This window comes from Hypanus sabinus, chromosome 12, assembly GCF_030144855.1.
Source record: "Hypanus sabinus isolate sHypSab1 chromosome 12, sHypSab1.hap1, whole genome shotgun sequence".
Lineage (NCBI taxonomy): Eukaryota > Metazoa > Chordata > Chondrichthyes > Myliobatiformes > Dasyatidae > Hypanus > Hypanus sabinus.
This window is the reverse complement of record NC_082717.1, coordinates 89,258,403-89,283,500: the sequence shown is the minus strand read 5'-3', so window position 1 is coordinate 89,283,500 and position 25,098 is coordinate 89,258,403. Positions and strand designations below refer to the sequence as shown.

The window sequence follows — 25,098 nt, the reverse complement described above, 5'->3', positions numbered from 1 at the left end:
CAGTGGGGTTAGATTAACTCAGCACATCAAACACAGTTACAATTTGGGAGGTTTGTGTAGCAGGGGGTCAAGCCCTTACAGCATTAATTGTGGATGATTGGGATCTCAGTTACCAAAAGCTTTTCCGACCATCTGTTTAAGTTACTTTGTCCCAGCAAAGTTCTCTGGAAAACATCACATACAGATGATGTCATAAAGTAGAACAACAGTATAAATATCAGAAAGACGTGGGGGGGGGGGGTGTGGTTGTTAAGAATGACAAAGAGAATGACAGAAAGCCGGAGTTACAGAAAGAAGAAACAGAACTCACTTCTCAACCTTCAGTTTCTGCAATGGACGACTTTTTTATCTGCAACTTGTTGGTATGTTCTTTTAGTTTGTAAGAATTGTACCTGTTTGGAAATTCTTTGTACATTTTTTATAAAGTAAAAATCCTCAGTGAGTGTTAAGTGTGTGTTATGAATAATTTTTTTCTGAATTTAAAGATGCATCATTAAAAATAAATGTGTTTAAACTACTTCATTGGCTCAAAGTATCTCCTCCTGGTACAGAGGGAGCATCATTGTTATAACACAAGAAATTTACCCACCCCACCACCATGATATCCATATCAGCAACTCCTCTCCACAGTCCCTCCACACCCTTCATCTTCTCCCCAAGCCCTGCCACTTTACACTTACACTCCACACCTCGTACCCACACTGAGTCAGCCACTGTCCGACTGTGTTTTCACATTTCCTGCTGCTACCTGGAAGAGTTCCTCTTGCCAAGAGTCTCTTGGTCACTTTATCTAATTTCCTGTCAGAGGCTCAGATACTCCTGCACCTAGCGTCACTTTATGTCCATACAGTTAGTCTATTTATCTAATGTATATACACCTACATTCAATGGTTACTTGTACATTCTGTTTTATAGGATTGCTTTTATATTTATTGAGTTTTTTTAATGCTCATTATGGTTCTTTTTGCTGCCTCAGACCTAGAAATAATTATTTCATTCTCCTTTACACTTGTGTACTGAAGAATGATTTAAAAGAAAAGCAATCTTGAATTTGGTGGCTAGTTTTCAGATATCAAACTCCCAAAAACAGAAATATTACTGATCATCTGGGTTTATACCACTGATTGAGAGATGAACACAGAACACAACAGTAGGAAAACTAGCTTAATGATCTCAAATATTACCATTGTATTGTTACCTCCATGGGGCTATTTGAAGGTCGAGGATGGCAGGCAAAAGGGCCCCAGTTAAAAATTGCATCAAAACCTGGCACCATTTATACTGCAGCAGTTCTTCACCACCACACTGGATTGTCAGTCTAGGTGCTGTTCTCAAGCCTCCAGACTGAATCATGATCCATGAAGTACCTCCATCAGCAAAGATCCCCACCATACATGCTATGCTCTCTTCTCGTCCCTACCACCAGGAAGGAGGTACGGGAGCAGTAGGTCCTACACCACCAGGTTCAGGAACAGTTTTTACCCCTCAACTATCGGGCTCCTGAACCAGCATGACTAAATTCACTCATTTCAACGCCGAATTGATTCCACGACCCACGGACTCACTTTTAATTACTCTAAAGTATTTTTCTATTTGTACATTTTGTCTTCCTTTGTATATTGCCTGTTTGTCAGTCTTTGTATGTAATTTTCCTTTGATTCTTTCGTTCTATTGTGAATGCCTGCAAGAAAATGAATCTCAGGGTGATTGATACATATGTTGACAGTGATTTTACTTTGAACTTTGTTATCTGGATCAACAAAACCAAAGTTGACTGACGTAGCAGTTTCGGACAACTCATGACTTAAAATCACCCTTAAAACCTGCTCTCAACGTATTCTTTTGACAACTTTCCTAATAATCGCCATCCATATTCAACTTCCTCCCGACTTTCACGTGAATTCCCATTGCTTTCAGTCACTGACTTGGCACATTTACTGGGGTTTGCAGGCTACAATTCAACAAGATACTGTACAACGGCTAGGGCTCTGCAATTTACGCGTTCATGACGAACCAAGTTACAAGCAACAGCTCAGGTCGACTCCCAATTAACTACTCACTTGACGAGGACCATCCCGCCAATTAAAGTGCCCGCGACCGACAGCGGTAGTATGTACTTGGACATAGCTCTCGTTCCAATATTCCCTGTTAACACACACACGCGATCACTTCACTGGCCCCCGACGACTTCCATCATTAGCCGCCGGGACAGCACATTAAGGCGCCGGTTGGCCTTAGAAATCGACCAATCAGGGCGCGCCAAAGCCAAAGCGCAGGTGCAGTGAAACAACGAGGCGTGGGCTTTCTGGGAAATGTAGTTCATATTGAGAGCCACTTCCCATACTGCAACACGACCTTCTTCAGACCTTTTTCTTGAAAGGTCATCAACCTGAAAGTTGAACTTTATTTGCCTACACAGATCATTCTGGCCTACTGTGTATTCCTAGCATTCAGACGAGAAAATCTGCAGATGCTGGGAATCTGAGCAACACACAAAATGCTGGAGAACTTTTGGCCTGCTGAGTTCCTCCTGTCCCTAGCCATTGTTGGTTTTACTTCAGATTTAAAGCACAGTGCATTTTATTTTATTTTGTTTTTCTCTTAGCATTACCTCTCTGTTGTGTGTTACTATAAACAGTTTTCAAGTGACAATATTAAATTTAGGTTTGTTATTTACAGGGAAGTAAATTTAGCTTTTGGGAAAGTTTTGCAGTTACACCTGTTACAGGGAAAGTTCTGCGATAAATTCATCGTACTTCAATGATCCTGAAAGGAATCTTATTGTCTCCTAATATTGTCTCGAAAAATAAGTTTAAATGACCAGGGGATTAAGTGCTGTCTTTCTAAATTATACTGATGTAAATTAAGTGATAATGATGATGCTTAAAGTGATCAATTGTAATCAGTAAACTCTGTTAATCTGACATGCTCGCGATGCAGGTGGTGTTGGATTGATGAATTTTTTGGATTATTAATTGTTATTTCATGCTAATACCACAGCACGCTTTTAATTCAGTCTTTTATTTTAAGATTTTGCGTAGTGATATAATAGATTTTCCTTCCAGGAAACTCAGTGAGTTTAAGGGAAGTTTGGAAAATTGGGCCTACTGTTTTCAAAGAGATCAGGGTGGGGCAGGGCCAGTTGAGTTTAAGATATTTCAGAACACTGGGCTCCTGCGAGTTTAAGAAAGAACAAAACTTGGGGCATGCCTTCGTGTGTGTGGACAATGTCACCTTCTCCTCAGAACTACGGTAGGCTTGCAGATTGACCAGATCATCACCAGTTTGACTGGCCTTCAGGTCCCAGGCAAAAGATGGGAAAATTGAGGCCATGCTCTTTGGAAACTGACCCCACCATTCCACCACCCACTTCATCATCAGGTACAGGGAATCTAGTTCACAGACACACCAAGTTAAAGCAAAACTGGGACTGAGGGAGCAGTGCTCCTTCTCAATAGCTGGCAAGAACATAGTCATCAGGCATATGGTTCTCTTGCTTTTGCTGCATGGTGCAGTTGTGGCCTTGCTCTATGTAAGACCTTCTCAAATAAGTGGCCACATGAGTGCCAGTGGTGCCTTTTACATAGCATTTACACTTAAATGTCAAGACCCAAAAATGCAATAAATGCATAGACTGAAAAATGCTATGAATATAAACAAAGCCATGTACTTTTTAGTATTTTCTGCAAATATTTTCTATGAATAAAATTTATTCTTGGAATTAAAAAGAAACAGGGCCCCATTGCATTAATAGGAGTGTGAGAATCTGCATCTGGTGAACCATCAGAATATCTGAACAACTGCACAGTTTTAGTTTTGAGTTTTGAGTATTTGAGTTTTACTCCAATTTTCAGAAACAAAGTGCTGCAATTTTGTAAGTACCAAGAAATTATAAAGGTCATCAACCTGAAACAATTAACTCTGTTTCTTGCTCTACAGATGATGCCTGACCTGCTGAGAATCCTATGGAAAAAGTATCAGAATCAGGTTTGCTATCGCTGACATTGTTGAGAAATTTGTTATTTTGCAGCAGCAGTACAGTGCAATACATAAAAATACTATGTCACAATAAGAAATATAGAGAAAAATAAGCGATGCAAAAGGAGAGCAAAATAATGACGTAGTGTTCATTGATTGTTCAGAAATCTGATGGTGGAGGGGAAGAAGACGTTCACAAAACACTGAGTGTGTGTCTTCAGGCTCCTGTACCTCATCTCTGATGACAGGAATGAGAAGAGGGCATGTCCTGGATGGTGAGGGTCCTCGATGACAGATGCCGTCTTCTTCAGCTGTCTTTTGAAGATAACATCAGTCGTTGGGAGGTGGGTGCCCGTGATGGAGCTGGCTGAGTTAACAGCCTTCTGCAGCTTTTTCTGATCCGGTGCATTGCTACCTCCACACCAGATGGAATGCTCTTCGCAGTACATCTGTAGAAACTTGCTAGAGTCTTTGGTAATATTACAAATCTCCTTTAACTCCTAATGAAATATAATCTCTATTTTGCCTTCTTTGTATTGGATTAATATGTTGGGCCTAGGATATATTTTCAGAGATGTTGACCCCCAGGAACTTAAAACTGCTCACCCTTTCCACTGCCGATCCCTTGGTGAAGACTGGTATGTTCCCTCAACTTCCCCTTCCTAAAGTCCACAATCAATTCCTTGGTCCTACTAATGTTGAGTGCAAGGTGTTGTTACGACACCACTCAATCAGCTGACCTATTTTACTCTGGTATGCCTCCTCATACCTATCTGAAATTCGGAAAACAATAGTTGTATCACTGTACCTTTGGTGAATTTATTGATGGCCCTCGAGCTGTGCCTAGCCCCACAGAGCAGTGAGCTAAGCAGGCATCCTTGAGGTGTGTCAATGTTGATTGTTAATGAGGAGGAGAAGTTATTTCCGATCCACACTAACTGTGGTCTCCCAGTGAAAAAGTCAAGGATCCAGTTGCAGAGGGAGGTGCAGAGACCCAGGTTTTGAAGCTTGTTGATTAGTACTGAGGGGGTGATGGTGTTGAATGCTAAACTGTAATTAATAAACAGCAGTGTGACATAGGTATTGTTGTTGTCCAGGTGGTCCAAGGCTGAGTGTAAAGCCAATGAGATTGCATCTGCTGCAGCCCTATTGTGGTGGGAAAAAAGGTCCAGGTCCTTGCTTAGGCAGGAGTTAATTCTAGCCATGACCAACCACTCAAAGCACTTCAATACAGTGGATGTGAATGCAACTGGGTGATAGTCGTTAAGGTAACTCACTCACTCTGCTCTTCTTGGACACTGCTATGATTGATACCAGTGAAGCATATGGGAACCTCCGACGAAATGAGAGATTGAAGACATCATTGAACACCCCCCCCCCCCAGTTGGTTGGCACAGATTTTCAGTGCTCTACCAGGTACACCATTGGAGCCTGATGCCTTGCAAGCATTCACCCTGTTGAAAGATGTACTAATATTGATCTCTGAGACAAATATCACAGGGCCGCCAGATGCTGCAGGGATTTGCATAGGTTTAGTTTTATTCTTATTTTCAAAGCATACATAAAATGTGTTCAGCTCATTGGGATTGAAATACCACGGCCATTTATGATGATGAGTTTCGCCTTGTAGGAAGTAATAGCCTGCAAACCCTGTTAGAGCTGGTGTGCATTTGATCACTAGGTTCAGAATATTTTTCTTGCACCTACAATAGCCTTCTGTGGGTCCATAACTGGACTTCTTTCAGAGTTCTGGATCATTGGTCTTGAACACCACACAGCTAGCCCTGAGCAGATCGGGAATCTCACCATTCATCCACGGCTTTTGATTTGGGTATGTCCACTATGTTGTCGAAGACGCACGCTTTGGCATTCTGTGACCTGGAAATCACTGCAGACTACATGTCTTCAGTAATGCAGCCTGACGTTGTGTTTTCTAAGCCCTCAGCATTGTCAGCTGGCAGCTGAGTGCTTTTTAGAAAATTTGTAAGAATGCAAGTCCCCCTTTCTTCCAGTCCTGATGAAGGGTCTCAGCCTGCAACATCGGCTCTTCATTCCTCTCCTTGAATACTGACTGACCTGCTAAGTTCCTCCAACATTTTGTGAGTGTTACTCTGGATTTCCTGCATCTGCAGAATCTCTTGTGTTAAATGATCAGGTAATCTGTTTTTACAATTGCTGTCAGGCAGGACAACATGGAGAAATTTGCTTTCCTTTGAAATCATTCATGGAATCTTTTATGTTCATTTCAGATTTTGTATAATATCAGATTTACAGAGTGGCCCTCCTTAAGTACTTGACTGATGTTTCAGCCTAATTTTTGTGTTCAAACTCTAGAGTGGACGAAAACAGAACTGCTGGAAATATCTAGCAAATCAGAATAAGAATCAGGTTTATTATCACTGACATACTGTATAAGACCATATGACATAGAAGCAGAATTAGGCCAATTGGCTCATTGAATCTGCTCCACCATTCCATCATGACTGATTATCCCTCTCAATCCCATTTTCCTGCCCTATCCCCTCTTTAAAGACACCCAATGACTTGGCCTCCACTGCCACCTGTGGTAATTAATTCCACAGATTCACTATCCTCATATTCCTCCTCATCTCTGTTCTAACAGGACATCCTTCCCTCCTCAGGATGTGCCTTCTGGTCCTAGACTCTCCCATTATGGGCAACATCCTCTCCACATCCACTCTAACTAGACCTCTCGCTATTCAAAAGGTTTCAATGAGGTTCTTCTAAACTCCAGCAAGTATAGGTCCACAGCCATCAAATGCTCATCATACTTCAATCCCTTCATTCCCTGGGCCATTCTTTTGGCCCCTCCAATGCCAGCCACATCCTAAGGGGTCCAAAACTGTTAACAATACCCCAAGTGGAGTCTGAGCAATGCCTTATAAAGCCTCAGCATTATGAGATGGACCTGGAGGAAATTATTACGTCAAGAATACACAAGCTAAATCCAGAGTATTAATAATGTCCATCTGCAGACATAACTGAAAAACATGAAACTATTTGATCACAGTAAGTTACATAAAATAGATAAAATATATGACGCCACCCTCTTGTTGCTAGTCTCATTTTGTAGTTACTTTTTTCACTATTTCTGTCTTTCTCAATTTGGGTTTCAATTAATTCTTTTTCTTATTGCTGTTTTTTCTTCACTTTGCCACTGCTTCTCACTTTTTCTCTTTCGGATTCTCTTTTACTCTTGTTTTCTCACCTGCTCCCACTTTGAAGCAAGAAGACAACTTTTCCAGCACCATGGTGCAAAACCATCCAAGCAATGAATACTGTATTTGTATTTGAATTTGTATTTAAATTGTTCCTTCACATGTTTCAAGTTTGTGAATGCTATGAACGTGCATGGTATGTTTATTTTCCTGACAGGAAGATTTTCAAAAGTTCCCTGTCCCTTTTAGTAATCAGACCTGATGGTAAAGGAAACAAAGAATCAGTTGAACCAGTTGCAGGGAATGTGGTCTTGCCTTTGATTGACTTTGGCTGATGAAGTCCCTTCAAACTGGACATTGATGCTGATCAGTACCCAGACCAACAGTGAATCCAAGCAGAAGACAGTGACGTATAGGGAGGTTTTGACCCGAGTTCCCCCAATGTGTGGTATCATCCCCATCTTCTCACCCTGTCCCTCCTGAATCATTTGGCAAAGGGCTTGATACAACACACAAAGTCAGAGGAGAGAGGGCAGCTTTTCTGAAAAACTTCTTAATCTGAACTCTCCTACTAATGTCTGGTAGGATAGGTTAATAACATCTCATCAAGACTGGGAAAATTAAGAGCTGAGTTTTAAAGTATGAGGAAAGGAGGAAGATAAGGTGTAAATTTAGGACATTTGTGATGGGGTAAATTGTAGCAAAAATAAGTGAATGAAAGGCCTGTGAAAGAATGAGAATGGGACAACTAATCCCAGAGGAAATGGAAATAGAAAATCACAAAAAGGAAATAGGGTAGATGCTGAAATATAAGACCATACACCATAGAGCAGAATTAGGCCATTCAGCCCATTGAGTCTGCTCTGCCATTTTGTCATGGTTGATCTATTTTTCTCTCAACCCCATTCTCCTGCCTTTGCCCTGTAACCTTTCACACCCGGACTAATCAAGAACTTATCAACCTTCAGTTTAAATATACCCACAGCCGCCTGTGGCAACAAATTCCATAGGTTCCTCAGTCTCTGGCTAAAGAAATTGTTCCTCTTCTCCATTCTAAATGGACGTCCCTCTATTCTGAAGATGTGCCCTCTAGTCCTAGTTTCCCCCACTATAGGAAGCATCCTCTCCACATCCACTCTATCTAGACCTTTCAACATTCAAAAAGTTTCAACAAGATTCCACCCCCCACTTACCTTTCTAAATTCCAGTGAGTTCCAGTCCAGAGCCATCAAATGCTCAGCATAAATTAACCCTTTCATTCCCAGAATCACTTTTGTGAACACCCTTGAAACTCCAGTGTCAGCACATCTGTTTTTAGATAAGGGGCCCAAAACTGCTCGCAGTTCTCCAAGTGAGGCCTCACCACTGCCTTAAAAGGTCTCAACATTTTATCCTTGTTTTTATGTTCTAGTCCTCTATGAAACATAAAGTGGTGGAAAAGCCTCAATTCTCATTCTTGTTTTCAAACCATTCTGCGATCAACCTTCACGTATCTTGGTAATATTTTCCAACATGGTTTAAGGTGGCGCTGGTGCAGCACAGTGATGACTTACTGGCAGCAAACACAACTATTAACTACTGTATTACTCACACTTCTTCCCTTGAGCTTTGAACCGTCTGTACGACCTGGAATTTTTATGGTGTGAATTCTTGTGGGCACAGGAGGGTTGTGGTGTGGCATGTACGGGATGAATCAAGCCAATGTTTGGTTGCTGGAGAGGACATGGGGGCAATTTGAAGCAGCAGAACTGAGGTGAGGCAGAGTCAAAGCATCAGGCTGAATCGGAAAGGTCAGACATGGGCCAAGTTGAAGCAATGGGGTCCGGGTCCGAGAGCATATCGATGGGGCAAGGCATGGGTCGAAGAGCGAGGAACAACCTGCTGTTTGGTTGCTTGACACACTGGCCAGACTGATGGGCCGGTGTCCAGCTCGCTGCTCTGTGAGGTTTACTCGTCCCGATGCTGAACTGAGTCTGTGGCCTGCAATGAGCCCCTTGATTGTCTGCAGTGATGACCGGCTTCGTGGCGGTGGACTCACTTTCGTGAACTTTGGTTCTGAATGTTATTTGCTCACTTTTATTGTTTGCATGATTTGTTTATTTTTCTGTACACTGGGTGCTTGATGGCCTTCTGTTTATAATGGATCCTATTGGGCTTCTCTGTTTTGTGGCTGCCTGTAAGGAGACGGATCTCAAGGTTGTATATCTCCCTTTTGCCCATTATGCCACTGGTCTTCCATCTCTGGCGGTGTTAATGGCTTCCTTCATCGTTTCAGTAGCAATCTCTCGGTTTGCACTACTGTCAGTCATGCAGGTCGCAGGTGGAGGCTCAGGAATACCGTCACTCTCGGATTCTTCGTTGCTGTTTCTGTAACAATTTTGTTTCACCAGTCAGGGTTGTTGGCCCTGAGCTGAACCCCCGAACCTGGAGGACCGGTGGACCACTCAGCCTGGCCTCCACTGTTTGACCTGTTTGGCATTGGTGACCCGACCAACAGCCACAGCATAAAGCCCTGACTCCAACCAACATCGCTCTCCAGGTCACTGAGGCATGCAAGCCTGCAAACCATGACAAGGTTGTGGTCCTCTTGGAGGAGGTTGTGCCCTCTGCACTTCAATTTGTAGCCTCTCACTCATTCCCAAATTTACTTGGCCACTTAGACAAATGTAATTGTTTTCAAAAGGCATGGTGACCCGACAAAATTTAATTCTTTCATCCTTTTCCATAACAACAGAATGCACTCCTCAGCATCCAGCATTCATTAGTACACCCGAGTTACTCAGCAACTGATGGGCAGAGTCTGACAGATACAACCAATGACATATTTAGTTTCTTTTATGTTCAGATGCAAACCAATACTCTCTTGTCAGTTGATTTAAGAATAGGCTAAGGCTGTGTAGATAAGGTAATATTATTGCATGCTTGCCATAATTGGAAGGGAATTCCAGAGGGAGCAAAGGCAGAGAGCTAATGAAATAGCTCTCAACATGAGGTCTTGTGTGACTTCACTCATGCCTGTTGAGGATAACTGCCAAAGTCCGATCAAACAACTGATGCAGTGGTAAGAGACAGAAGTAACTGTGGCAAAAAGCAAGAGGGGTGGTGGCAACCTGAAGAAGTGTTTTTTTCCCCAGAGGGTGGTTGGATTCTGGAACACGCTGCCTAAAATAGTGGTGGCAACAGGCACTGTATTTCTTTATTTTCTTGTAAATGCCTGGAAAGAAAGAAATCTCAAGGTAGGATGTGATGACATATATGTGCTTTGATAATAAATTTTCTTGAGAAACAGGTGAAGGAGACAACTGAAAAGCAAGTGGCTCTCCACTCAGCAACAATGGCAACTTCACTACAATGGAACTTAACCCGAGTGGGAGCTGAAGAGCTGCACTTTCACCTTCACCCAGTGCAGACACAATAAGTTATGTATGTTGTATATAGAATAATTAACTATACCAATGTAGTTTTAGACTTTAAGGCTACAAAACAATGGGATTAAAGATAACTGCAAATATTTTGCAACCTTTGGGATATTGCGCCTGGGCAACCCCCAACGGTGGTTGCGATGATGACCCTATAGCACATGCTCAGAAGGTAGCAACTGCCGCTCCTCTGCTCTGATTGTGGAAGGAACTTGCCCATCACTGACGTCGGAAAGGCGGCTGTGACTGTTTCCTTACAGCAGATGTAATGTACAGGAACACTCTGCTCCAGCTAATCTCTGCATACGTCCAGCTCGGGAAAATGAATGAATGGCTATCCTGTAGCTGTTCCCACTGCTATTGGCTATGTCCTGACCCATCGTTCTGGGAATGATTTCAAATTTATTATTAATGCAGCTGAAAGGTTTGGCCCAGTGTACAAACTGGACATTATCTCCAGAGTGTTGACTGAAGCAACAAAAGAAGCCGAAGATGCAACTTCAGCAACCCTGCAGGTGCAGCGCTTTGGCCAGACAGCTCAGTAAGGTTTCTGAGATGATTACTATTGGTGAACCATGCACACATAAACAGAACTACTGATGTCTTCTCTGACCATTCCCTCATTTTTGCTGACTGTCACCTGCAGAAAAGCAAGAATTCTGGCAAGGGGATATGGGAGATGAAGAAGAAACCAGGAAATAGAAACTTTATGGAGTCAGTGGTTTCAGGTTGTAGAACTGTGAAACCCCTTTTTGATTCTACCTTGCACAGGACGGTAGCAATTTGGATGAACATCAAGAGATCATTTATCCTCAAGAGTGGTTAGAAAGTGAGGGAGATGAGGGAATTTCCCAAAACCCAGGAAAGAATAACTTCTTAGCAAACACAATCAAAAAGGAGATGGGCAACCATCTTGTCTGCACTGCAACTAGCTCAAGGGTTGTGTGTGATAGTATTGGGAGCCCAGCTTTGCATGAAGGGTCTGATTCTCAACATCATCCAAGTGAGACCATCTCAGGAAATGATCCAATAGACAATACTTCAGTCCTGAAGAAGGTTCTCAGCCTGAAATGTTGAGTATTTACTCTTTTCCATAGATGCTGCCTGACCTGCTGAGTTCCTCCAGCATCTTGTGTGCCTTACAACACACTGCTGCCTTCTTCTCCCTTAAGTCCTGAAAGGCATTCTGTGCAGACTGTTGCCTGATTGGATTGTGGTCAAAGAAACTAATCAATAAGCTCCATGACCAGAGTCGCAATACTTCCTTGTGCAACTGAATCCTCGATTTTCTCATTTGCAGACTCCAATTTGTACAGATTGGCAGCTACATCTCCTCCACAATCATCATCAGCACAAGGCTGCGTGCTTAGCTCCTGCATAATTAAGTTTGTTCTCAGGCGTATCAAAGGAGGTGACAAATTGACATGACGGTAGGAGGAAGATTGAAAATTTGGTTGAATGGTGCCACAACCACCTCTCACTTGATGTCAGCAAAAAAAACTACAGGAGGAAGAAACGGGGGCGGGGTCCACAAGCCGGTACTTGGGAGTGCAGAGGGTCAGTCACGTAAAATTCCTTGGTGTGGTTATATTAGAGGATCTGTGCTGGGATCAGCACTTAAGTGCCTTTACAAAGAAAACACGGCAGCGCCTCTCTGCACATTTAGATGAACGCGCAGATTCGGCATGTCATCTAAACTCTGACAAACTTCTGTAGATACACAGTGGGGCTAAGAGGGCGGGAGGAGGGGAGGGAAGAGAGATGCAAAAATGAATTCAATAGTTCAAACTGCAGCAGGTGTAATTCCAGCAAATTTATGCGTACGACACCACAGAAAATGGCTACGGAATTTTAAATGATTATTCCCCGGGAAGAGGAGTTCCCAACCTTTTTTTTAATGCCTTGGACCCCTACCAGGTGGGGATACCCTGCCTGGGATGATATATTTAGTAATCCCTCTCACACTGCGCTAGTACTGGAAACTGCAGAAAAATACAATGCTCAGCTCTGATGAAAGGTCGCCGCCGTTAGAAGTGATGAGTATCTCGCTTACTCCAGAGAAATGACCCAACCAACTAAATACCTCAGTAATCTTATTTATATACAAGGATTCCAGCGTCAACAATTCCCTCCCCTTCAGCTCAGCATCGCCAGCAGGGACTCCATTTCCCAGAAGAGGCTGCGAGCGGCCGCCCGTAGACGACGACCTTTCACCCTGTTCCTTTTCCGCGTTCGGCGAGAAGGAAAATGCGGCTGCCCGCATGCGCAGTCGCGCCTAGCCCTCAAGTTTGAAGACAACACACGGGACATTTTTTTTCTGTGGTTATTTTGTAGTTAAAGGGGCGATTTCTACCGACTCCCCCCTCTCTTCCAATTTTTCTTCTTCTCTCTCTCCCTCCTCAAACGGCGGCGCGGAGCTGGGGTCCTAGGATGTGATCGCAGATACCAGGGGGAAAAGGGGGAGAAAAGAGAGAAAAATCCAGATTGGGATCCTGTAAGTGAGGTCAGCTGGCGAGTGCCAACCTCCCCCTTCCCCTCAGGGCGACTGTTGGCCGCCGGCGCTCTCGTCTCGGGAGGGTGGAGGGGGGAGACGAGCCGTTGGGAGAGGGCGCGAGGGCGGCGGGCGGCGGGCGGGCGGGCGCGCGGTGCGTCTCGGGCGCCCGACTCCCCGAGCGCTCGGGCAGCCGGATGGTGTCCCCCGGCGGGCGAGCGGGGGGCAGCCGGGCCGGAGTCGGGGGAGTGGGGGTGGTGAGGCGGGACAGGGCCACATAAAATAAAAGAAAGTTGAGGGGGGGGGGAACGATCACTTCCAAAAACTTTAGGTGGGGAGGGGTGGGTGGAGGGAGGGAGGGAAGGGGGTAAGAAGACGTTTTTTTTCGGAGGGAGAGGTTTCGCTGTGACTGGAATGAGAGACGGCCGGCCAACGCTCGAGCAAGTGAGGGAGGGAGGTTTGTAAAAGGGGTGGGGGTGAGAGAGAGGTATTTTTTGTCTCGGTGGAGGGGAGTGGAAGACGTCTGCTGTCTGCTGAGGCGAGGGAGAGTGCGGGTGCGCGCCCGCGCCCGTGCCCGCTGGCTGGAGGCTGCACCATGCAACAGCCGCAGCAACAGTACGATTTCTTCAGCGAGGACAATGCACCCAAATGGCGGGGTCTGCTCGTCACTGCTCTGCGGAAGGTAAGCGCCTTGCTCCCGGGCTCATTGGGTGTGCTCGGAGATCACACCAACGCAGCCTTGTTACGTTTATGCAGTTGGGTTTTATTTTTGACATGGAAAGGGGCGGGAGTGGGTTGGTGGTGAATGGGGAAATGCATCAACTTGGTGTTTTTGTTTTTCATTTTCTTTCGGTGGCGATTTGGCTGCCTGTGTGATTTGTTAAGTAAATCAATGACAATGTTTGTGGTGCTCGTTTACCGACAGAAGACTTGCTTTATTAGAATAGTGTACAGTAGGTTTAGCAAATGATATCCTCGATGAAGAGCAACTTTGTGCAACGTTTCAGTCCAGTTGTCGCATAAATCTCTTAATCTGCAATTTCAGTTTTACCTGATTTGATTTCGTTATTTCCTGTTGTAAATTATGTTTGATTTAATTGTTAGACGATTTGTGTATGTTTGGGCAGCAAAGAATGTGTTGTTGGAGGAACTCAGCGGGTCGAGCAGCATCTGTCGGAGGAAAGAAATTGTGGACGTTTTCGGTTAGAAGCCTGCATCAATTTTTTTCCTCCCGCAGATGCTGCCCAATCCGCGGAGTTCCTCATGCAGTTTGTTGCTCCAGATTCCGGTGTATGCGGTCAGTTGGGCTCGGGTAGTGTGCCTTGTCATTGGTCGTCTTCAAGGTGCATATTCGTCCTGCGGATTTGTCTGGGTAGCAAACGGCATGAGAGTGCAAAAATGGGATTTCAGATGCTCCTCCCTCTTTATTTTTGTGTGATTTAAGACGGTGTGAAATTTATGACTAAAATGGTATCCTGACGTTTGGTGGGTGTACTGATGAGATAAATTTTAAGAGGATGTAGGGATGGGCTTTCAATCCCGTTTTCTGCAATCAGAACTCAGTTTTGAAGCATCATTGACTGCATGAAAACTCAAGTGCAGAATGCCTCTTTCAGAACGTTATTACCTTTAAGGTCTGAGGCAAGTAACTTAAAAGTGATTTTGAGAACAAATTGTTAGAACAATTCTAAAACACTGATATTTCTTACCCGAATTAACTTTTTTTGTGTAAGGGTTCATTTAGAAATACCATTGTAGTTTCTGAACAACAGTGCCCTGGTTACAAAGCAATATTTTCTTTATTATAAAATAGATAATGCACTACAAAATATAAAAGTGCTGTGAATGTCAATATATTTATTCATCATACTTGGTATATCTGACCTCAGATGGAACTGAATTTGATTATTTTTTATATTCTCTGGTATCCTCTTGTGGATCTCTTTTAGAGAAGTGATAGTTTTTGAATTGTGAATAATTGACATGACTGGTGTGACACAGAAGTCTATCCTTGGGTGCATGAAACAGTGAACACTTAATTCAGATGTTGATAGTGCATGTGTCTGCACATGGGAAGAGATTTTGAATCAGAATCAGGCTTATTATCACCGACATGTGTCTTGAAATTTGTTGTTGCGGCAGTAATACAATACATAATATGTATATAATATGAATGCATTGTCTATGTTATTTATGGAGGGTGGAGAGAGTGGTTCTTGTCAAGGTGTAAAGTACTTGGGCAAATAATATGAATGAACGATTTAAAAAAACAAGCTGCAGAGGAACTCACTGCTGGGAGATGAGGGGGCTAATTGATGTTTCGCAAGGAGACCTTGCATCAGGACAGAACCAGCTGAATTTCTCCAGCAGTTTGCCTTTTTTTGCTTTGTGTGCAGTCTCTAGTGAAGTTGGTTCTAAATATTACAAAAATTTTGCTTTTAAATTTAAAAACACCCTAATTGAATTATGAAGTGAATTATAAAGCAGAATATATATTTTTGAAGCATAATGTCCATTTGGAAAGTTTACTTCAAAATTTTTTTTGAATTAAGTTAATCAAAGAATCAGAAGGAATGAATATAACTTTTTATTACGGAGCAAGGTTTTACATAATCCAGAAGTTTTTTTTTGCTGGCCTTTATTACTCTTCCTGCACTTTAGTCACTTTTATCATCCATCAGTGCTCCAGTTATTCAATCTTTCCTGGTCTCTAATCTGCCATACTTCCTTTCTATGTAGTGTTTTATCTTTAACTTTATCCAGTTTCTAAAATGAATCCTATTCACTTCAAATATTAACTCAGTTGCTCTCTCCAGATGTGCTGTCTGATCTGGTGAATAGTATTTTCAAATTTTCAATTTCATATGTGTTTGTTTATGAGTTTGTGTTGCACTTATTTGAAGGATAGTAGAGCCAGGTTTAATAGCAGCTTTCAAGAGGAGTTTGTATATATACTCTAACAGAAAAGATTTGCAGGTCAATGAGGGAAAACTAGGTCTAATTGCACAGCTATTTCAAAGTGCTGGCATAGGCACAGCATTTTATTGTTTCATTGGTTGTGGGTCTTAATGGGGGAGGTTGAAATTTATCATCTTTTCATAATTTCCCTTGAAGACAGGGATGTTGGATACCTTTCTATACAGCTGTAAGCTAATGAGTACCAAAATCTCAACTTGGTAATAATGGAGGATTGTTGACATCTTTCCGAGTTAGGATGGTGTGTAACCTAAGAGGATCTTGTAAATTGTGGTGTTCCTATATGTCTTTGTGTTTATGCAGTTGTAGGGGTGAATGTTGGGGTTTTTTCCATTCGTTTGCCTATTTAGTTATTCATTTGGGATAGAGACATTGCTGGTAACGATTGAAATCTTGGTGACTTGGATTTATGTTGCAGCAAAGTTGTAGTATTTATGGACGGTGATAATGTTTCAAGGTGAGCCAGTCAAATAGGTACTTTGTCTTGTGTCAAGCTTCTTGAGTGTTGTTTGAACTGTATTTATCTAGGTAAGAAGATTACATCACATTCCTGATTAGTACCTTGAAGATGATGGAAAGACTCAAAAGATGTGTTCTTCAGATTAGACTTTATCTCTGATCTGATGCAATTGCAGTATTTATGTGACTGATTTAGTCTGGAATTCTAAAAAGTGACTTTTCAGATTACTAACTGTGTCAAATTTCTTAATGTTAAGCAAAGAAGGAGCTGTCTATCATCTTGCACTTGGTGTTATGAAGTTTAGTTGTGACATATCAGCTCTTGTCTCAAGTGTTGTTCTGTCTACTGGGACACTAGCTTGAGAATTTAACTGAATATTGCAACCATCTTTAAACATTCCCAGGAAGACCTTTGGTGCTGCATGATTGTGTAGTTCTTCAAACTGGAGACATGGAATTTGATATTTCACTTGTGTATTAGCCTGTAGAACATTTGTATCCTGAAACATCTGTGCCTTTACTTCCTAAGAATATTCAATATGTCCCCTATGACACTCTCAATTTTTACAGATGCACCATAAGAAAGCATCCTATTAGGGTGCATCATTGCTTGGTATGACAACTGCTCTGCCCAAGGCCATAAGAAATTGTTAAAAGTTGTGAATGTAGCCCACCCAGCCTCTTCTCGATGGGGAAACAAGCCATTGTATTAAGACTTTGTCACTCTGCTCATTCTTTCTTCTTGCCCCTTCTGCCAGGCAGTAGAAAAACTTGAGAACAAATACCACCAGGTTCAGGGACAGCTTCTGCACTGTTATGAGACACTTCAGTGGACTCCTTGATTGTTAAAGTAAACTTCTGATCTCTCAATCTATATCATCATGATTTCTGTTTTGTCTTCCTTTTGTACCACCTTAGTGTACTTGTATATGGAATGATGCATGCAAACAAAAACTCTTCATTGTTTCTCAGTACATGCGATAATAAATGAATTATTATGCATTTCCCTGTATATAGAAGTTCTGAATTAATTTCACAGGTCAGTTATTTTTATATTGAAAACTAATTTACTTTAAAGATATGCATGTTTATAAAGTGATCAAATGTTAACTAATTCTAATTGTTTTCAGATATTGCTTTAGAATGCCATCTGTTATATCTTGTACTAGAACTTTTAAGATGTTCTGGACGCTAATGCAGCAGTATTTAGGATAATTTGGTCTGTGTATTTCATATTGTTCCTTTTTGCACCTAGCTGCATCAAGTTGCATTTTTGTAGCATTTCCGTAGCATTTGACTGTTTTATGAGGCTGATTTGCAAGGAGCTGACTGGGTTCAAACTCCGTTACCATTTGCTTCGAAGTCCAGTGGTGATGCTATTACATCTCCGGCTGGCTAATGTTTCATATACAGAATTATAAAAAAAACTCTAATTCCAAAACATGTTTGAATAACTATTGTTGATAACCAAATAGTTAAATATTGAATTTTTTTGGCTAGAGGTACAAAACTTCACAAAAAAGAGCAATTATTTCATCTCCTGCCATTTGAAGAACCTGGAGAGTGAAGGAGAATTGTGAACAGGATTTTATTAGCCGAATCAGAATCAGATTTATTATCATGTGACGTGAAATTTGTTAACTTAGCAGCAATTCAATATGATACATAATCTATCAGAAAAAATAAACAAAAAATATTAATAATAAGCAAGCAAATCAATTACATATATTGAATAGATTTTTTTAAAAACATGCAAAAACAGAAATGTTGTATATTTCAAAAAATGTGAGGTAGTGTCCAAAGATTCTCTGTCCATTTAGGAATAGGATGGCAGAGGGGAAGAAGCTGTTCCTAAATTGCTGAGTGTGTGCCTTCAGGCTTCTGTACCTCCTTCCGGATGGTAACAGTGAGAAAAGGGCATGCCTTGAGTGCTGGAGGTCCTTAATAATGTGACACCACTCCCTGAAGATGTTCTGGGTACTTTGTAGGTTAGTACCCAAGATGGAGCTGATTAGATTTACAACCTTCTGCATCTTCTTTCAGTCTTGTGCAGTAGCTCCTCCATACCAGACAGTGATACAGCCAGTCAGAATGCTCTCCACGGTACATCTCTATAGAAGTTTTTGAGTGTATTTGTTGACATACCAAATCTCTTCAAACTCCTAATAAAGTATAACTGCTCTCTTGCCTTCTTTATAACTACATTTATATCTTGGAACCAGGTTAAATCCTCAGAGATCTTGATACCCATGAACTTGAAGCTGCTCACTCTCTCCACTTCTGGAGGTTAGTATGTGTTCCTTCGTCTTGCCCTTCCTGAAGTACACAATCAGCTCTTTCATCTTACTGACGTTGAGTGCCAGGTTGTTGCTGCGGCACCATTTCACTAGTTGGCATATCTCACTCCTGTACGCCCTCTCGTCACCTTTTGAATTTCTACCAAGAATGGTTGTATCATCAGCAAATTGATAGTATTTCAGCTATGCCTAGCCACACAGTCATGTGTATATAGAGAGTAGAGTAGTGGGTAAGCACACACCCCTGAGGTGCGCCAGCGTTGATCATCAGCGAGGAGGAGATGTTATCACCAATCCGCACAGATTGTGGTCTTCTGGTTAGGAAGTCGAGGGTCCAGTTGTAGTGGGAAGTACAGAGGCCCAGGTTCAGCAACTTATTAATCAGGATTGTGGAAATGATGGTATTAGATGCTGAGCTATAGTCGATGAACAGCATCCTGACGTAGGTGTTTGTGTTGTCCAGGTGGTCTGAAGCCATGTGGAGAACCATTGAGATTGTGTCTGCCATTGACCTGTTGTGCTGAAAGGCAAATTGCAATAGGTCCAGGTTCTTGCTGAGGCAGCTCAGTTTAGTTCTGACCAACCTCTCAAAGCATTTCATCACTGTTGATGTGAGTGCTACCAGGCAATAGTCAATAAGGCCGCCCACATTATTCTTCTTAGGCACTGGTATAATTGTTGCCTTTTTGAAGCAAGTGGGAACTTCCACCCATATCAGTGAGAGCTTGAAAATGTTCTTGAATACTCCCTCTAGTTGGTTGGCACAGGTTTTCAGAACCTTACCAGGTACCCCATTGGGATCTTCCGCCTTGCGAAGGTTCACTCTCTTTAAAGACAGCCTAACATTGGCCTCTGATGGAGATTACAGGGTCATCAGGTGCAGCAGGGATCTTCACAGCTGTAGTTGTATTCTCCCTTTCAAAGTGTGCATAAAAGGCGTTGAGTTCATCTGGTAATAAAATATTGCTGCCATTCATGCCAATTGTAGGAGGTAATGTCTTTTAGACTCTGCCAGAGTTGCCGTGCATCGGATTTTGCCTCCAACCATGTTCAAAATTGTCTCTTCACCCTTGAAATAGCCTTCTGCAAATCATACCCGGTTTTCTGGTACAAGCCTGGGTTGCCAAACTTGAATAGCTATGCAATCACAACCTGGGTATGTTCTATTACAATATCCACGTTGATAGGATTATGACATCCATATCACTAGGGAAGATATCAATTTGCCCAACAATTTTCAAGCATTTGCAATCAGATTCCCAATCTTGACTTTAAAATTGAGGATTCATTAATGGTTAATTTGGTCATGGTCTCACAAGAGTTTTCACTGAACCGATTTAAAAAAAAAAGGACAATCACAGAAGTATAGTGGTATGTTTGATCTGTGGAGATCCTTTTTTTAAATTTATCTCTGGCATTAACACATCTACGTATTTAAATTTTTTTTTGCATTGATCATAAAGATATTTGATGCTCTATATTTTCTAATATAGAAATCAAATAATAATAACTGTAGAGGGATTTAAAGCTTTTTTTTTAACCTGCATTTGTAAAGTACAGAAAGCAGCATCATACATGGGTGCTTTTTTAAATCATCTTAACACTTATAACAAAAAAAACACATTGACTTTCTGAACTGAGGAGAGCTGTGGAGAGTCATTCTCACGTTTGGCTATCCTAAGAAATTTGTCTTCACTTCTACATTTATCAACCTCTGCTACATGATGAAGACAAACCTAATCTCAGTGCAGATTGGAGCCAAGGAAGGCAAACTGAAAAATAGCCCATTTGCAGAATTACACTTCATCTCTCTCTGGAAAGGAGCTACACTATTGGATGAAAAGGAAATATTCCAATCTCTGTTGCCTCAGCTCCAGAACAGAGACCACTCCCGCCTAAATCATTGAGTTGCTGAATGCAAATGACAGTTCAATATGTAAAGATTTGGAGGCTGAGTTCCAGTCATTGTTGATCATGTTTATCAAAACACACCTAAGAATAGGCTTTCTGTAAAAATTAACAAATAAATTCATTTACCAACTTGTAATTAACATATAAGATTAATTCCAATGCCCAGCAATAAAGTTCCATGACAAGTTGCTGGAAAACAATAATTGGCTCTGCATATCTTGGGAACAACTGCTCAGCAAAGCTGAATATCAATGACAGATTTAATCACTGCCTCAAGTGTGCCATCACAGCCTTTGACTGAACAAGAATAGTATTAGGTCGAGATTTCAGACTTGGCAGTGAACCCATGGTCTACTCAGCAACAATGATTTATTTTCCCTGTATGCTTCTGAAACTTGAGTTACTGACAGCAAGCACTTCAAAGCACAAGGGAATTTTGTGTATGGTGTAGGTTAACTTGTGCAGAGGAAAAATGTTTAGAGTAGTAAAAAGGGTGCTAGTATGCTCGATGGTCTTTCCCAGGATATTGTTGAGCTTCTTGAGTTATTGGAGGTGAACCCATCCAGGCAAGTAGTGAATATTCTACGATGTTCCTGACATGTCTTGTAGATGGTGGAAAAGCTTCGCCAAAGGGTACTCAGCCTCTGGTCTGCTTTTGCAGTCATCCCTTTCAATACATTTAAATCTGTCACAAATTTTATACAGATTTTTTATTGCTAACTCTCCACTCATAAAGAGAAAAGAACAAAATGTATACCTGCTGTATTATGCTACAAACTGGTTTTAGACGTTAATGGTAGATTATCCCTCATTAAACAGTTTATTTTATCTGTAATTTTTAAAAGATTTTTTCAATCACCCCCTTCCAGTGGATAAATTTGTTAAGTTACATAATGTTTATGTAATGTTTTTGAATTTCAAGTATCTAATTGCAAGATGTTCATGATGGATGATTATAAGGAGAAATACTGGAAACTTTGGGATTGTTTTCAAAGATTTGATAAGGCTTACACTTTTTTTTCTGCTTATTGCAGTGTGCTTTTTTTTTGCAATGTTTATGCTTCGGGCATGACATTTTTTAATGCTTTTTTAGACCATTCTTAATGTTCACATTGCAATTGTTTCCTCCAATAAATCCTTTTCTGTCATTGTTTCATGCATGAAAACATTGTGAACAAATTTTGACAAATGTTATACATTGTACATAAGATACAGAATGTCACAGAAATGCCACAGAATTCGAGAGACCCTTGAGGTACAAGTGCTCCATTTGAGCCTGCCTCAGAACTGGTCAGCATAAGTGGTACAAAACAAATTTTCCTGAATTGTGTGATGGCATACTGATTCAGCAGAGATTCTTTGTTTATGTCAATGTGCCATATGATTTCATTTGATTAAATAAGAATAATTCCTAGTGTGAATTCTTAAGATAATTTTGTATCCTGCTTTTATCATCAAAACTGATCTGTAAGAGGATGTGGATCGAAATTGGAATTTATTAATCACTGATGTGTTTTGAGATGCAAGTTTAAATCACTTCTGTGATATTTTTGCCAATCTCCATCAGGATATGAATCTTCAGACTCAGCAATATTCCCAATAATAAAAAAGTTGCTTCTGTTCACTTGCTGAATGCAGAAATCAGGTGCTTTGTAGATAAGACACAATGGTTTTGCATCTCTAAAAGCAAATGCAATATCAGCCTGGAAAGGGTCCCAACTGAGGTGGGAAAACATCATGTGTGGTCCCAGCACCCAAGAAAGGGCAACCAAAAGTCTTGAATGGCTACCATCCTCGTGGCCCTGTGACCTCACATCATGAAGACCCTAGAGAGGCTGGTCCTGACTCACCTCTGACCCCTGGTTAGATCAGATCACAATCCCCTGCTGTTTGCCTAACATGAGCACATTTGGAGTCAGCAATGCTGTCATCAACCTGCTGAACAGAGTTAACTCCCATTTGGATAAGCAGGGCAGCAGTGTGAGGATCATGTTTTTTGATTTCTCAAGTGCCTTCAATTCCATACATTGCTGAGGGGAAAACTCCATTCAATGCAGGTTGGCACTTCCATTTTATCATGGATAATGGACTACCTGAATGACAGACTACTGTTTGTGCGGCTACAGAGCTGTGTGTCAGGCATGGCTATAAGCAGCACTAGGGCACCACAGGCAACCTTCCAGATTACCCTGTATATCTCGGACTTTAGATACAGCACTGAGTCATGTCATCTGCAGAAATTCTCTGATTTAGCAATAGTTGGATGTACAAAGGGAGGACGGTTAGATGAATACAGGTGGAGGATTTTTTCAAATAGTGCAAGCTGAATACACAACATCAGTAAGACAAAGGAATTGGTGATGGACTTTAGGAAGACTAAGACTGCACTGCTTCCTATTGCTATTGATGGTGAGGACCTACAAGTGGATGACAGGCTTGAATGGAGCACTGACACTGAGGCTGTGTACAAAAAGGGCCAGAGTTGCCTCAACCTCCTGAGGAGACTGGGGTCCTTTGGAGAATGAAGGCCTTTCCTTTAATATGTTCTACCAGTCTGTTGTTGTCTGCACAAATTTTTATGCTGTGGTGTGCTGGGGTGATGCCAACAGACTCAATAAAGTGATTTGAAAGGCCAGCTCTATTATAGGAGTCAAACTGGACACTGGAGGTTGTTGCAGAACAAAGGACCCTCTGGAAAATTCTGGCAATTCTGGACAAAGTTTCTCACCCTCTGCTTGCCACCTTGGCTGAACAGAGGAGCACTTTTAGTAATAGACTAAGATAACTGTGATGCTCCTGTGGTGCTATGTGAGGTCATTCATACCATCGGCTGTTGGGCTCTATAATGAGTCAACCTATAGCCTCTGATGATCCCCTTCTGTTAGACTGTTTGAGGTAACTTAAATTTTATTATTTCTTCTCTTATATTTGTATCTTTGTATATCTGTGCTGCTGTGACACTAATTTCCTTTGGGATCAATAAAGTATCTATCTATCTGTCTGTCTATATCTATCATCCTGTTCTAGCTTAAATCTAATGCTTTCTTCTTCACACCAATTAGAGTAGAGAAAAATAGTAAAAAGGAAATGCTGAAGACTCTTAATCTGAAAGCACATATGGACAAATTGATAACAAATATTGAAATAAATATATGCTGTTATTGAGATATTTCAAATGATGTGAGCAATTGCATTTTCCAGTATGCTTTCAGGAGAGAGGCAATATAGAGGAGGAGGAGGAGGAGTAGCCCTAATAATAGAGGATGAGATAAGGGTAATAGAAAGGATTTTAGCTTGGAACATGAAGAAGAATACATTTGGGTGGAACTAGATAGGATGGGACTTTGTATCATTGCCAAGATAACGGTGACAATTTAGGGTAAAGTGAAAATCAAAGTTAGTAACACACTTAACAAACTCTATAATTTTTCTTGCCTTTAATCAATAAATAAGTTGGATACACAAATGACCAAAGAAAAAGTCAAAGAAAAATTCAGTTTGTGTCCTCTGGACCTGATTGCCTGTTTCTTGGTATTCTTTTGAGGCAGTGGATGCATTGGTTATGATCCTCTGAGATTCCTTAGCTTCTGCAAACATCCCAGGGGATTAGAAATTGCAAAAGTATTATCCCTGTTTAGGAATGGTGGGGTACGTAGAAAAAAAGGCAGCTGGCATTGAGTAAACTGCTAGAATCAGTTATTAAAATAATGGTGGCAGAAGATCAACACAAGGTTAAGTAGTGATGTGAAAATATGTGGATCTATTGGGCAGGCAGGCTTGATAAAGGAAACCAGAAGATATAGTATATTTAGATTCTCCAGAGAACATTTAGTAAGATACCATATACCTTGTGAAATAACGTTTGTGAATTGTCCAATTAACTGGGGCATTTTCAGTTTGGTATGCTGTAAGTAAAAGTTCCACGAGGATCAGTGCTGCAGTTTAAACTTTTTATAATCTATGTTAAAGGCTTGGATGAAGGGATTGATGTCAGATTTTCTGTCTCTGCAAAGAGATGAGGAAGCATGTTGTGAGGAGAACAGAGTCTACAAAGCGATATAGATTGGTTGAATTTGAGCGTGGGTTTGCTGTTTGAAATATACAGTGGCATGCAAAAGTTTGGGCATCCCTGGTCAAAATTTCTGTTACTGTGAATAGCCAAGTGAGCAAAAGATGACTTGATTTCCAAAAGGCATAAAATTAAAGATGATACATTTCTTTAATATTTTAAGCAAGATTACTTCTTTATTTCCATCTTTTACAGTTTCAAAATAACAAAGGAAAAGGGCCTGAAGCAAAAGTTTGGGCACCTTGCATGGTCAGTACTTAGTAACACCCCCTTTGGCAAATATCACAGCTTGTAAACACTTTCTGTAGCCAGCTAAGAG

The 25,098-nt window shown here is 41.3% G+C and overlaps 2 protein-coding genes across 3 annotated transcripts in view; one reads left to right on the top strand and one right to left on the bottom strand.

Annotated features, from left to right (window-relative positions):
• Positions 1–2,233, bottom strand: part of LOC132403122 (retinol dehydrogenase 13-like) — an 87,059-nt gene extending 84,826 nt beyond the window's left edge. The window contains exon 1 of the mRNA XM_059986421.1: positions 2,061–2,233. Within this exon, the coding sequence (XP_059842404.1) occupies positions 2,061–2,125 (65 nt within the window). The 5' untranslated portion in view covers positions 2,126–2,233. The remainder of the gene's footprint in view (positions 1–2,060) is intronic.
• An 11,219-nt stretch (positions 2,234–13,452) lies between these two features.
• The window catches only part of LOC132403121 (son of sevenless homolog 1), a 216,259-nt gene continuing 204,613 nt past the window's right edge, over positions 13,453–25,098 (top strand). Inside the window, exon 1 of one of the 2 annotated variants that reach the window (XM_059986419.1) lies at positions 13,453–13,749. In XM_059986419.1, the coding sequence (XP_059842402.1) occupies positions 13,663–13,749 (87 nt within the window). In that variant the 5' untranslated portion in view covers positions 13,453–13,662. The remainder of the gene's footprint in view (positions 13,750–25,098) is intronic. The other variant, XM_059986420.1, reaches the window with a different exon arrangement.